Source organism: Hyla sarda, chromosome 7, assembly GCF_029499605.1.
Source record: "Hyla sarda isolate aHylSar1 chromosome 7, aHylSar1.hap1, whole genome shotgun sequence".
NCBI lineage: Eukaryota > Metazoa > Chordata > Amphibia > Anura > Hylidae > Hyla > Hyla sarda.
Genome location: NC_079195.1, coordinates 142,372,227 through 142,386,824, shown reverse-complemented (window position 1 = coordinate 142,386,824; position 14,598 = coordinate 142,372,227). Strand labels below are relative to the sequence as shown.

Here is a 14,598-nt window from a genome sequence, read left to right as displayed (position 1 = left end):
ACTATCCCTGACAGGAAGACTGGTGGGAGGATAGCACAAGGGGCAAGGATGGCACAGGAGAGGGGGATCATCGCTGCCACCTCCCATCTACATTTGTATTATGCCACCCGTCACCCTCCACTTCCAGGTCATCGGAGACCCGGAATCATTGCGATTCGCCAGCCAATTGCAGCGATTGACAATGTTGATCCAAACAGGTTAATGGATTACTCCGCTCCCCAGCGTCCGGAACATTGAGTTCCTGAACGCTGTGTGCGGGCTTCCGTGTTCACGTTTGCCCCCTCGTGACATCACACCCCGTCAGGTGACATCACGTCCCGCCCCCTCAACTTTCATTGAGGGGGCAGGCTGTGACATCACAAGGGGGCGGGCATGAACACAGAAGCCCGCACACAGCATTAAGGAATGCAATGTTCCGGATGCTGGGGAGTGAAGTAACCCTTTAAGGAGTAGGAATAAAAAATTGTCAGAAACAGACCCATTCAGCCTTGGTATGGTTTTTTGCAAAAGGTTAAATAAAACAAGACAGAAAAACTCCCCATTCCCTGTCAGTTGGGTCAAACCCATTATTCAAACCAATACTGGTATATTATTTTTATAAGGCTTGTAGCTGGAGTAAAAGACGATATATAAATTAAAGCAGAGAACTACTTATATAGTATCATTTAATCCAAAAGGCCCAATATTTTCTCGCACTGTCAGGGGAATCTAGCCAAGGGCCCCAAACATTCTTAAATTTGGCCAGAGTCTTCCTCTTCAGATAGACATACTTTTCCAGATAAAGGTGTAGATTAAGGAACGTGCCTATGATTAGCAACAAAAGTTATAGTATTGCTAGTCTAACTCTATTACAAATATAGCAGAGGTGTATGTCAGCAGGCATATAAGAGAAGTACTATCTACTTGGGTTGCATATACACAATCAGATCAAGCACCATGGGGGAGATTTACCAAAACCTGTGCAGAGGAAAACTTGCCCAGTTGCCCATAGCAACCAATCAGCTTGCTTCTTTCATTTTCATGAAGGCCTGTGAAAAATGAAAGAAGTGATCTGATTGGTTGCTGTGGGCAACTGGACAGCTTTTCCTCTGCACAGGTTTTGATAAATCTCCCCCCCCCCATGTCCTAATATCTCCCCCCAGACACTCCCTGTTCAGCATATCAGTCTGGTCCATGGGAATTGGCATCAGGGACAATCAAATATGACATCAATTTTTTAAATAGTACAATAAACCCTATGAATGAGAAATCTCACTGTGTCTAGCTAACCTGAACATTTGGTATATTATCTAAAATCTTGCCTAAGAGACTAGATGACCCCTCTAGAAGCAGTAATAGAAAATTAAGTTTGCATCATTCCGTTTTCGGTAAACAGTCGAATGATGTGCTTTACCAAAAAGCTCTATCTTGGTCTCATCTGTCCAGACGTTTTCCCAGAAGGATTTTGGCTTACTCAAGTTCATTTTGGCAAAATGTAATCTTACTTTTTTATGTCTCTGTGTCAGCAGTGGGGTCCTCCTGGGTCTCCTGTCATAGCGTTTTATTTCATTTAAATGTTAACAGTTTGCGCTGATACTGATGCCCCCATAGCCTGCAGAACAGTTTGAACATCTTTGGAACTTGTTTGTTGCTGCTTGTCCACCCATCCAGACTATCCTGCGTTAACACCTTTCATCAATGTTTCTCTTCCGTCCACGCCCAGGGAGATTACCTACAGTGCCATGGGTTGCAAACTTCTCGATAATGCTGTGCACTGTGGACAAAGGCAAATGTAGATATCTGGAGATTGTCTTGTAACCTTGAGATTGTTGATATTTTTCCACAATTTCGATTCTCAAGTCCTCAGACAGTTCTCTTCTTTTTCTGTTGTCCTTGCTTAGTGTGGCATACACAGACACACAATGCAAAGACTACGTGAACTGCTCTCCTTTTTATCTGCTTTTAGGTGTTATTTTTATATTGCCCACACCTGTTACTTGCCCCAGGTGAGTTTAAAGGAGCATCACATGCTTGAAACATTCTTATTTTTCCACAACTTTGAAAGGGTGCCAATAATTTTGTCCAGACCACTTTTGGAGTTTGGTGTCACATGTCCAATTTGCTTTTTTTCCTCCCTTTTTTGGTTTAGTTCCAATACACACAAAGGGAATAAACATGTATATAGCAAAACATGTGTTACTGCAATCCTTTTCTGTGAGAAATACTTCATTTTCTAGAAACATTTCAGGGGTGCCAACATTTACGGCCATGACCGTAGTGCATTCAACTATATTAGGGTAAACACAATGTAGCCATGTATAATAGTTCTCTCGCACCTTCCACCATAATTTACTGCCAGCAGTGTGGGAAAGTTAGGGGAATACTGTTTAAAGGTAGGGTCACACGTATCACATCCGCAGCATATTTCACGTTGCGCTACATGTGACCCTACCCTAAACAGGCCAGCTCCAAGGCAGCCAACAGTCAGTTTCCTTCTTTAGATATTTTAAAAGTGTAGCTGAAGAGGATCCTCTACCATAACAAACATCTCTACCCCTTAAAAGGATTTTCCAACTCACAAAGTAATCCCTTGCAACTCTAAGAGAATGAATGGAGAGCTGGCACGTTGGTGTCTTCTAGGGATAGTTCAGTTAATAATTTTTATCTATTAGTTTCCTCCTTCATAGTTTTTTATTTTTTTAATAAACATCCATTAAAAATGTATAGTCCTTCCACCACTATTTCTATGGTGAAATGTCATCAAAACCCTTTTCTGCCTCCCTGTCCTGGCATCTCCATCTCTGCTACTGTCCCTCCTCCTACAGTCCCCACCTTCCGAGATGGAGATCACATGACTCAACTGCTGAGTTACTAATGATGAATTAACCCCTTCCCTAATAAAAGTAAGAATCCCCTTTTCCTATTTCCCCCCCAAAAAACTGTAAAAAATAAAAAGATACGTGGTATCGCCGCGTGCGAAAATGTCCAAACTATAAAAATAGTTAATTAAACCCCACAGTCAATGGCATTCACAAAAAAAAAATTACAAAGTCCAAAATAGCGTATTTTTGGTCACTTTTTATAGCACAAAAAATGAATAAAAAGCGATCAAGAAGTCCAATCAAAACAAAAATGGTACCTATAAGAACTTCAGATCACGGCACAAAAAATTAGCCCCGATACTGGCCCCGGTACACGGAAAAATAATAAAGTTATAGTGGTCAGAAGATGACAATTTTAAACATGTAAATTTTCCAGCATGTAGTTATGATTTTTTGCAGAAGTGCGACAAAATCAAACCTATATATAAGTAGGATATCATTTTAACTGTATGGCCCTACAGAAGATATGGTGTCATTTTTACCGAAAAATGCACTGCGTAGAAATGGAAGCCCCCAAAAGTTAAAATTCTTTTTCAATTTTGTCCCACAATGAATTTTTTTTCCGTTTCGCAGTGGCTTTTTTGGTAAAATTACTAATGTCACTGCAAAGTAGAATTGGTGGTGCAAAAAATAAGCCATAATATGGAATTTTAGGTGCAAAATTTAAAGCGTTCTGATTATTAGAAGGTGATGAGGAAAAAATGAAAATGCAAAAACCCTGCATCCTTAAGGGATTAAACAGTTTACATTAAACACAGACACGGGACCCCTCTGGAAAGATTTTGACTGCCTAACCACCAGAGAATAGAAATTCTGGATTAAAGATGGTTTTAAGATTTTTAAATAGAAGTAATTTACAAATCTGTTTAATGTTCTAACACTAGTTGATTTAAAAATGGTTTTTCACCAGAGTACCCCTTTAAACTAAAAAGAGAAGGTAGTAGCCAGCTTCTTTTTGAGAAGGGACTGGAACCAGAATTTATACTAGAAACAAATATATTGGTGACCCACCCTGTATTAGATTGTTGTGTGGAATGCATTGCATTATGGTTAATAAAAGAAGTGTTTTACAACTGTGTCAGAATTTTAGATTTTTAGGTCTTTTTAGAGCTCAAATTGTAACTTTTCTTTTTGTTAATAAAACACACACACACACACACACACACACACACACTCTACAATTAAACCATTGAATTCAAACACAAGCAGTCTATATTGCTATAACTCTTTAATGGAATATTAAACGGTAAAGTAAAATTTTACATTGAAGACTTTTATTTGGGCTAAGATGGATTAATAAGTCATTTAAAGTAAAACGTTAACTTTGAAGAAATCAAATCATGGCACCTTAACATTCCACATAATAAGTCGGCAAAAGAACACTTCAACTGATGAATTTCAAGCACCAGATAAGTATGGACCCACCTAATGAGAAGTCCTAGGGGGAGATTTATCAAAACCTGTCCAGAGGAAAAGTTGCTGAGTTGCCCATAGCAACCAATCAGATCACTTCTTTCATTTTTGAAAAGGCCTCTGAAGAATGAAAGAAGCGATCTGATTGGTTGCTATGAGCAAATCAGCAACTTTTTCTCTGGACAGGTCTTGATAAATCTCCCCCCTAGTTGCCAAATATATATATATATATATTTTAAAGCCTGGCAGTTATGCACTTAATATTCTCTTATTGATGGAAACAGAACAATGATACAGGCTTCAACTCGAGAAAAAAGGGTTAAACTGGAAAAGTGAAGAAATGCCTCCAAAACTAGTAAAACGTAATTATTAAAAATATATAGGTTACTTACTCTGTTAATGGACAGATATTTAGAAGCAGGGATGACACAAATTATTATATATGTATATAATATCTAAGAGGTAAGGACAAACATAAAAGAAATTGCCTTCTCCCACCATTCTGTGCAAAATGCTAAAATGAGAATGACTAGAGCATCTTTCCTGCTCGTGTCATTAAATGTAAAACAAATGTGGCTAGAAGTTACACAACTTCCAAACCAAATGTAAAATAAAAGTGGAGCATACTGCTACAACAATTTCACCCACAACTGCACAATTCAATAAAAATACTTGTTTTCTTCCTTCCTATTCATTACATCCCTCAGAGTTCCCTAAAGGAACTACCACGATCCGGTTGCAGTGATGTTTGTAACTGCATCACGTCAGTTCCCAATACTGCAATTCCATTTTCCCATTCCTTACTATTGGAAACGGACATGATGCAGTTACAAACTGCAATGCACCTGCAACACAACTTGATGCTGCGTTTTTTTTTTTTTTTATCTTAGATATGCTCTGCACTGAAATGGGTTTGCACACCTGCCCCACACAAGGAGATGATGTTGCTTGTTCAGCATGGTGGCTTTGCTAGTGTTACAGCCAGAGAAACCAAAATCTAAGAGAGATTGACAAACCTACATTTTGCCCATTTAAGGCCATAAAAAACAAAAAGTGCCCTGTGACATTAGTATGTATTGTATCTCAGTAGACCATGTCCTGAAAAGAGCTGTGGCTTGAAACATTACTGTCATTGGAAACAACTTTTCACATGTCGATCACACATGTTAAAAGTTGCTGATCGCACCAGGTCTTAATGCTTAGACCTGCCACGATAGCAAGTCATTGGCCTGGGAAGTGGGCGGCATTGCACTCTATTCCGGAACAGCTATGAGAGCCACCCATTTTTCTGCATAGACTTCTATGCAGAGAAAATGTATGGATCTCTCAGTTGGCCAAGAAGTGGAGCCCAATGCTGCCTCCTTCATTGGCTAATAAAGGGTCGCATGGGGTCTCAGGAGGAGCGATTAACAACTTTCAACATGTCTGACTGGGATGACAAAAGTAGTTTCTAATAATAGTAACTCTTTAAAGAGTGTGTGCGGTGTAGACAAAGGGTGTGTCTTAAATGCCGAAATAATGGAGGTAATTAAGCAAATTTAGAGGTGGCATAAAAGACAGAAGTGTTCAGTGTGTCTAGCAAGATGCACCCAACTGAGCCGCTGTGATACATTTGGTTCATAAGCATTAAGAAGCATTAATAAATCTGCTTATGTTCCACCATCAGGGTTAACAGTTGACATACTATGGATGCAGAAAATTGCACCACCAGTTAGGCAGACAACGTTCTCTGAAAACACATGATTTGTATCCAGGTTGGTACGCATATCTCCTGTAGTGGATTTAATGTACAAGGTGTACAAATCATCTAAAAAGTCACAGTTCAGTACATAATAACGATCGGCAGGAAAACACTTTTGATGACAAAAGAAAAGAGAACAATTGAAAATCACATAGATTTCTGTGTGCGCATTATTAGCGTGACGTGGCGCTGGAATCATGAGGACTTCACATCTACAAAAAGAGAAGAAATCACAGTCAAGTTATAACAGCAACATTCAACGTTCCCTATCTAGGTCTTCCATGCTTATAGGAGCCAGCTATAAAACCTAATTTAAAAAAAACAAAAACATGAGAATAAAAAAAATATATGAATAAAATTAATTGCCACACATATTCACATCATTAGTGATGAACTGCAATAGAATATACAACCCACGGACAGGTGATGTTTATTAAACTAAAAGCAAAAATGTTTTACTTGCCACAGAAATACCCTTTAAAATAAATATTTAAAAGCTATAAAGCCAACATAGGTGACCCATAAAGGAACAGTATGCCTAAGAGTACTATACACAGAATGGTGAACCTATGCGTTGACTGTATTGGCTCGTTTTGTATATTCAGGACTTGAGATCTCTACTGGATGTAAAGTTTCAGGCTGAGGATTCATATTTCTTGATATCTTGTAAGCAATTTATAATACTACAACGGGCCTCTCCTCAGCCTGAAAAAGCTGCTAACTAGATAGAAGGCTGGTAATAAGAGATGGACTGATTTGGAAGAAATCTAATTAGTCAAAGTTTTCAAAATAACTGGATTAGTCCAAATCCAAATTTTTTAGGGCTTCACTTCAGCAGATCATATAGAGGCAGTATATATTCTGTGCAGTGAGGAATAAGCTGTATGCCTAGCTGCTCAGCCCCCATTATTGTAATTGTGCGTATACTTACCAGGCTCCCCGCTGCAGCAACAGGTGCATCAAAAAAGTAACCGACCCCCCCATGGCCATGTCAGCATCCATTGATGCAACAGGCAGAACAAAGGAGGCCTAGGACCCCAGAAAGGGATCCTGCATCTATCAGACATTTATGGCAAGTTCTGTAAACATGCCATAGATTTCCAGATGGGAAACTCTGGGGAACTGAACTTATCAGAAACTTATCCCCTATAGACAGGATAGGTGTCTGATCATGGGGGTCCTACCGCTGGGGCCTCCAGTGATCTCCTGTAAGGGGCCTGTCCTACTTACCCGTCCTCGGCACGCTCTGGCCCCCACCTTCCTGGACGTCGGCAAGTGATAGCCTGCTAGCAATCACTGGCCTTAGCAATTTCCTGCTTCAGCCAATGATTAGCTGAGTAAAGAGTCCTTTGCCCACTTTCAGGAAGAAGACAGCTGAAGCGCACAGAGGATGGGTAAGTAGGATGAGCCCCAGCAGTCGGACCCTCCGCAATCAGACACTTCTTTCCTTTCCAGGTGATAGGGGATAAGGGTCTGATAAATTCAGTTCCCAGGAGAACCCCTTTATTTATACTTAAAAGGGATACATAGACCGTACAAAATTTTCTAATTGCACATTTCTAACAAACATCTAACCAAATCAATATACAGCTGAAGGTGTTCAAAAGGAACGGGCAAAGGAATCCTCCTGGTGGCACTCACTAGGCAGTTTTCTTAAGGTAGAAGCAGAAGGAAGGTATATCTCCGATGCTAAATAACCGATGCGGACATGCAAAGTATTAAAAACGAAGTGCGGTTTAATAAATTGAATGAAAGTAACAAACTACACGTTATTTATTAAACCGCACTTCGTTTTTATTACTTTGCTTGTCCGCATCGGTTATTTAGCATCGGAGATATACCTTCCTTCTGCTTCTACTTTAAGAACACTGAATAGTGAGCGCCACCATGAGGATTCCTTTCCCCGTTCCTTCAGAACACCTTCAGCTTCACATCACCGGTCAGAGATCATCTCCGACACAGGATTCTCCTCGGGCAGCTCCTGGCTCCTTACCCTGGATTTGGGTGATATGCACTACTAGATGTTGTACTCTGCATACAACATCCTCAGGTTAGCATAACCTTATTATTTCACTTGCACTGGTTTACACCGGAGTAACGGCACAAGTTACGCTCCCTATCTGTCTCTCCCTCTTCCCTTGTTAATCAGTATACAGAAAGACAAGGTTACCTGTATAGGTGTACGATGCAGCCATTGTTCTTTGTCAGCTGCAAGTTTCATACAGGCAAACAGGTCACTAACACTGGGAAGGCCATAAAATTCCTGAAAAAGATTAAATTATTTTATAACTATCAAAAGCAATACTGAAAAAAAACCTGTTAGAACTAATATTTTTAACAAGAAACAATTATAAATAGCCTCCGGTTATAATTTAGGCTGGGGCTACAAAGAAACCTTTGAGCTTACCAATTTACTTTCACCCTTTGACACCATATACATTGCTCTCATTGCTTAGTCACCAATCCAGAACTAAAAAATTCTTACTTCACAACTACATTTACAATTCCACTGTCTGCATAGTTTATAGTGTTACAGTAGATCTGTTGAGCGGTTAAGAAACAGCAGTCACATCTAACAGCAATCACCTGAAATATGAATGACTATAACAGACTAACTTATGTAAATGATGGCTACTGCATATATAAACAGTAAAAAGAACATACTATAGATTTAACATGCATTGCTTTCACAGACAGAGTGTCTTTCACTCCTCTAATCTGCAGAGCATGTTATCACGTTACTTACATGTGCTTTTTTACGCAGAAGCCACTTATCCTCCAGTGCAGGTTGCTCTGGTTTTGCTGTGTTATCTGTGTTCTTGGAGGACACCACCCAGCTGCTGGCATTTAGAGGCAAATGGAATGGAGATAGTGTTTCTACCAGGGGAGTCTGATATTTACTGTCAGTTGTTTCAGGTTCAAGCTTTCTCTCTGCTGTGCTGGTCTTGACAACCCAGCAGTTTAATGGAGTGTCAAGCAAAGCTTTAAAAAGCCTAAGGGTGGGTTCACATTCTTCTGTCTTGTTGGTGCAGTTATTGTCTTCAGAGTCTGCTTTGCAGGGACGTAGCCACATGTTAACTGAAGGCTTTGACTTTTCACATTCTTTGTCTTTAGACTTGCGCTCGTGACATAGAGGGACCCCATTCTTATCTTTTCCTTCTCTCTTTAAGAGCCACTTCCTAAGAGCCTCTTTTTCACAGCTTTCATCACAGACACATTCGGAAAAGGTAGAGCAGGGCTCATTTGCTTTACAGACCTCTTCCATCTTGAAATGAGGCTGAGACTGTTGTAGGAGCCACATTTCATTGGTAGAACCTGATGCCTTCTTTCCTCCAAGCTGTTCATGGAGGCACTTGAGGTTCCCTAGATTTTCTATTTCCAGAGAAGCTGTTTTTCCACCACAGCGATTACCACAGGGTTCCAGTTTATGGAGCCAATCACCAATACTGTAGTCCTCCACAAATGGTTGGAAGACAAACCTCCACTTGTCCACAACATCAGTCTCCAACTGTTCAGCTTGAGCAGGGGAGACTAACCAATCGGACAGATCCATCTCTTCATCATTCGGAAGATCCAAATCATCACAATCTAACTTTTCAAAGGAGAAAGAGGAGCTTGAAATTGAGCTTTCCCGAGTGCGGACTTCAGTCTTCTCAGGGGGATTGTCCTTGCTCTGTGACTGTAGCAGCCAATTGTGCAATTCTCCCAACTTCCCCCATACTTGCTCCATGTTAAATGTGGGAAGATTTGGGACATCTGAACTCTTTAAAATATAAATATATATGTATATTAAACACTAGTAAAAGAATGAGAATATTTTATCATCTTTGCTCCAATCTTGAAATGTCATCATCATGTATACAATAAACAGTTGAAAGGGCTTGTACAAGACTAGAGAAACAAGGCTGCTTTGTTTTAGAATCATTACCACTCTTGTCCATGGGTACTGCACACTTGCCCCATGTAAGAAAAAAAAATAGATAAACATAAAAAGATTACGAGGCAATATTACCAATAACTTAGGGAAAAGAGTGGCACTGCTTCTAAGGGGGGGGGGAACTTTATGTAATCTCATACAAACCCTTTAATAATAAAATCATACATCACAAGTTAAATATTCACAATTTGACTATATCTTACCATAATGGTCTCAGTGAGTTGTGTCTTTAACAGCCAGTCTTGAGGAGAAGTGCTAGGAATTTGCAGAGCAGGACACTGAGCAAGGTTATTTCCTTTGCCTTCTAGAAGCCAGTCTGACAGATGGGTGTTCCACAATGTAGAAAGAGGTTTCTGCTAAAATAAAATAGACAAAAAGTTTAATGTAGCACCTGAGCATCACCTCTCAGAGGTCATCACATGTTGAAGGCAGCATCAACATGGGATGTTTTGTATGTCGTGGCCATCGCATAAACGGCTATCCGGCAGCGCAGACTGTGAGGTCCGGTGAAGATCACTTACCTGTCCATGGCGCTCCGGACCGTCCTCTTCAGGATCCCCTGCATCGCTGTCGCTCTCCGTCGTCGTCATCACGTCGCAGCGCATGCCGTCCCATCTTCCAATAGGAGCGGCGTGCGTAATGACGTGATAACGGCGACGATCACGGGCAGCGGAGATGTTCCGGAGCGGCGGGGACAACCTGGGGAGGTGGCGACAACGATGGAGGGCGACATCCAGGGCAGTGATGACAGTCCGGAGCAGCGGGGACAGGAGAGTATAACTGCCTATACTTTACATTGCACGGATCCCTCAACTGTATGTATTTATTTTTTTTCTTTGCAATATATACACAAGAGTATCCAGAATCTCTCCTCTAGTTAATGAATATGCTAAGAACAGACAGATATTATTCTTACAACTTCAGAAGAAAAGAACTGAATGTACCTGTTCAGTTCCAGAAACGTAGCAATTGTCGAGAAGCCAAGGATTCTGGGAGACAAAACTGCATGGGGCAGTGCTTACATTTTCTGGCATTTCGTCACAGTTCTAGAAAATAAATGTATATACATTTTTTTTCAGTTTTTTCCAGTATTTCCTTAGTGATCTGTATTAAATAAACTTTCAACATAATCCAGTTCTAATCCACCCTATTTGCAGAGATGACAAATTATGCACTATCCACCTACCATTACTTTAATTGATCCAAATGTAGTAATAGCTTTTCTAAGAGAAGCAACATCTGCTTCAAACTGCATGGAACAAGATTCCTCTGGTTTCAAGCCAAGGCTGCCCAGTCTTAAAAAAAAAAAAAAAAAAAAAAAGGAAATTATAGTGAAAAACTAAAAAAATATTATATACGATATGAAGGCTCTCATATATACATTGCCTCATTGGTTGGAATAACTTCACTCAATCTTATAAACATTACCAAGTCACTAGGGGTAAAATTCAGTAAAGGTAAACAAACAAATGACAATCGTGTGTTACAGACACTTACCTCTCCAAGCAAACAGTAATTTGATTGGCAAGATCATTACTGTGAGGGGTTTCCAGTTGGTGAATCAGGCAATTGAACTGTCCCAACAACTACAAAAATAAGAAAAATATAGCAATAAAACAAACCAAAAAACTCCACGTACAAACAAGAATTAATAGTACTGTCTTTGTAAGGTAAGGGAAGAATTTCAAGACAAACACTGCAAGGCTAAAAAACCCATCCATCTGCAGCTTATTGGATTAGTATGCAGGTTGGTTGGATACACTATGGTATAGTACAGTGCCATGACAATACATAGCAGCCAAAGATTTTTTGCAGGAGATGCTATAAAGCAAAAGGAGGCTCTGGCCCCTTATTCCAGGTCCAAAAACAATTTAATCATCAAGCTTTAGATGATACAATTGTAGTGGACTCATATGTACTAATATAAACTGTAGAGGATTGATATGTACTAATATATACATACAGTCATGGCAGTAAATGTTGGCACTCGACATTTTTCTAGAAAATTAAGTATTTCTCACAGAAAAGGATTGCAGTAACACATGTTTTGCTATACACATGGTTATTTCCTTTGTGTGTATTGGAACTAAACCAAAAAAGGGAGGAAAAGAAGCAAAATTGTACAATTTCACACCAAACTCCAAAATTGGGCTGGACAAAATTATTGGCACCCTTTCAAAATTGTGGAAAAATAAGATTGTTTCAAGCATGTGATGCTCCTTTAAACTCCCCTGGGGCAAGAAAGGGCGCTTACACACTATAAAAATGCACCTGTTATGAATGTCTGTTATGAAAAGAGGGGAAATCGGCAATTATATGGCCGGTAAAAAATCACTAACGGCCATCAGAAAATCACATTATAGTCTATGGGATTTTTCAAATAGCCATTTTAACCCGCTATCGTCCGTTATTAATAACGACCATTATTTTGTGACGGGCGAATGAACGGGAGAAATAGTGCATGCACTAATTCTCCCATTACTATCGCCCGTCACAAAATAACGGGCATTATTAATAACGGGCGATAGCGGGTTAAAACGGCTGCATTTTTATAGTGTGAAAGCACACTAACAGGTGTGGGCAATATATAAAAATCACACCTAAAAGCAGATAAAAATGAGAGAAGTTCACTTAGTCTTTGCATTGTGTGTTTGTGTGTGCCACACTAAGCATGGACAACAGAAAGAGAATGGAATGAGGCCTACAAAGAAAAGAACACAGTACCTAAAACCTTAAAACTACATCCCTTCCCCTTATCCCCTTCACTTCAATTGCCTGGTTGGACTTGATGGACGTATGTCTTTTTTCAACCATACTAACTATGTAACTACCTACAATGACATATGGTGGAGGTTCAATGATGTTTTGGGGTTGTTTTGCTGCCTCTGGCACTGGGGGCCTTGAATGTGTGCAAGGCATCATGAAATCTGAGGATTACCAATGGATTTTGGGTCAAACTGTACAGCCCAGTGTCAGAAAGATGTGTTTGCGTCTGAGATCTTGGGGTTTCCAGCAGAACAATGACTCCAAACATATGTCAAAAAGCCTCCAGAAATGGATGGTAACAAAGCGATGGAGAGGTCTGAAAGGGCCAGCAATGAGTCCAGATCTAAATCCCATTGAACACCTGTGGAGAGATCTTAAATTTGCTGTTGGGAAAAGGAGTCTTCCAATAAGAGAGATTTGGAGCAGTTTGCAAAGGAAGAGTGGTCCCACATTCCGGCTGAGAGGTGTAAGAAGCTTATTGATGGTTATAGGAAGCAACCGATTTCAGTTCTTCTTCCAAAGGGTGTGCAACCAAATATTAAGTTAAGGGTGCCAATCATTTTGTCCAGCCCATTTTTTGGAGCTTGGTGTGACATTATGTCCAATTTGCTTTTTTTCCCTTTTCTGTGAGAAATACTTCATTTTCTTGAAAATTTTCAAGGGTGCCAACAATTACGGCCATGACTGTAATTAATATATATATATATATATATATATATATATATATATATATATATATATATATATATATATATATATGTATTCAGGGGTGTGGAAATAAAAAAACAACTACTTGTCCAAGGGACTAAAGCGGAGAACAATCTACTTGTCCCTCAAGAAAATCCACTTGTCCTGGTAGATAAAATAATTTCAACCAAAATAGTACGATCCACCCCACTAGACCACCAGGGGTGGTTATAAGATCCCTTTAGACATTGCTGTCAACTTTGACAGCGGTGATCTAATGGTTTAATAGCGGCCATGGTGATCGCAGCATGCCAGGATATTAGTGGCGGGAGAGCTGTAGATGGCTCCTTTTACGTCCGAGGCAAGCCCCCCCATCTGACCCCTATAACTCCAATTTTTCCATATAGAGGGATGTATGAGGGCAATCTTGTGAGCGGTGATCTGTAGTTTTTATCAGAACCATTTATGTTCAGAGGTAATTTTTTGATCACCTTATAAAAAAAAATTCTCATATGAAGTGACCAAAAACGAGCAATTTTGGACAATTTTTTTACATTTACACCGTTCACCATACGGTTTAATTAACATCATATTTTAATAGCCTGGATATTTCCACATGCAGCGATACCACTTATGTTTATTTTTATTTAAAGAAAATTGGAAACTTTTATTCATATATACGCACTTTTAAAAATATTTTAATCACTATTGTTTTAGTCTTCATTGGGACTTCATGGGAGTCTTTAGATTGGAAAACACTGAACAACGCTGTGTTACTGGGGGTGTTCTGCTTCTCCAGTTCATGTGGTGCATTTTACTTACTCTAATTTATGTGTCAGAAAATGCTAAATTTTGTTGCATTTAGTTACTAGATAACTACAACACCCAGCATGCCCTGATACAGTTTATGGTTCTCTGGGTGTTGCCGCATGTTGCACTGTATAGTAGTACAGTTAAGGTTATTGTCTAACATGCTGGGAGTTGTAGTTTTGGTTCGTGTCAGCTGCAGAGCCATAGGTTGTGTCAAGGAATACTGGGAATTACAGTTAGTAACTACAACACCCAGCATGCCCTGATGCAGCCTATGGCTCTGCAGCTGACCCGAACCAAAACTACAACTCCCAGCATGTTACACTTTATAGTTCTACAGTTTAGGTTATGGTGTAACATGCTGGAAGTTGTAGTTTTGGTTC

At 39.7% G+C, this 14,598-nt stretch overlaps 1 protein-coding gene across 4 annotated transcripts in view; it reads right to left on the bottom strand.

The window, feature by feature from the left end:
* Positions 1 to 4,074: 4,074 nt before the first annotated feature.
* The window catches only part of NCOA4 (nuclear receptor coactivator 4), a 47,960-nt gene continuing 37,436 nt past the window's right edge, over positions 4,075 to 14,598 (bottom strand). For 3 of the 4 annotated variants that reach the window (XM_056530909.1, XM_056530913.1, XM_056530912.1), the window contains exons 4-10: positions 11,450 to 11,538; positions 11,139 to 11,247; positions 10,897 to 10,998; positions 10,156 to 10,308; positions 8,762 to 9,778; positions 8,186 to 8,278; positions 4,075 to 6,227 (exon numbers count right to left, since the gene is read on the bottom strand). In XM_056530909.1, the coding sequence (XP_056386884.1) occupies positions 6,222 to 6,227; positions 8,186 to 8,278; positions 8,762 to 9,778; positions 10,156 to 10,308; positions 10,897 to 10,998; positions 11,139 to 11,247; positions 11,450 to 11,538 (1,569 nt within the window). In that variant the 3' untranslated portion in view covers positions 4,075 to 6,221. The remainder of the gene's footprint in view (positions 6,228 to 8,185; positions 8,279 to 8,761; positions 9,779 to 10,155; positions 10,309 to 10,896; positions 10,999 to 11,138; positions 11,248 to 11,449; positions 11,539 to 14,598) is intronic. The other variant, XM_056530910.1, reaches the window with a different exon arrangement.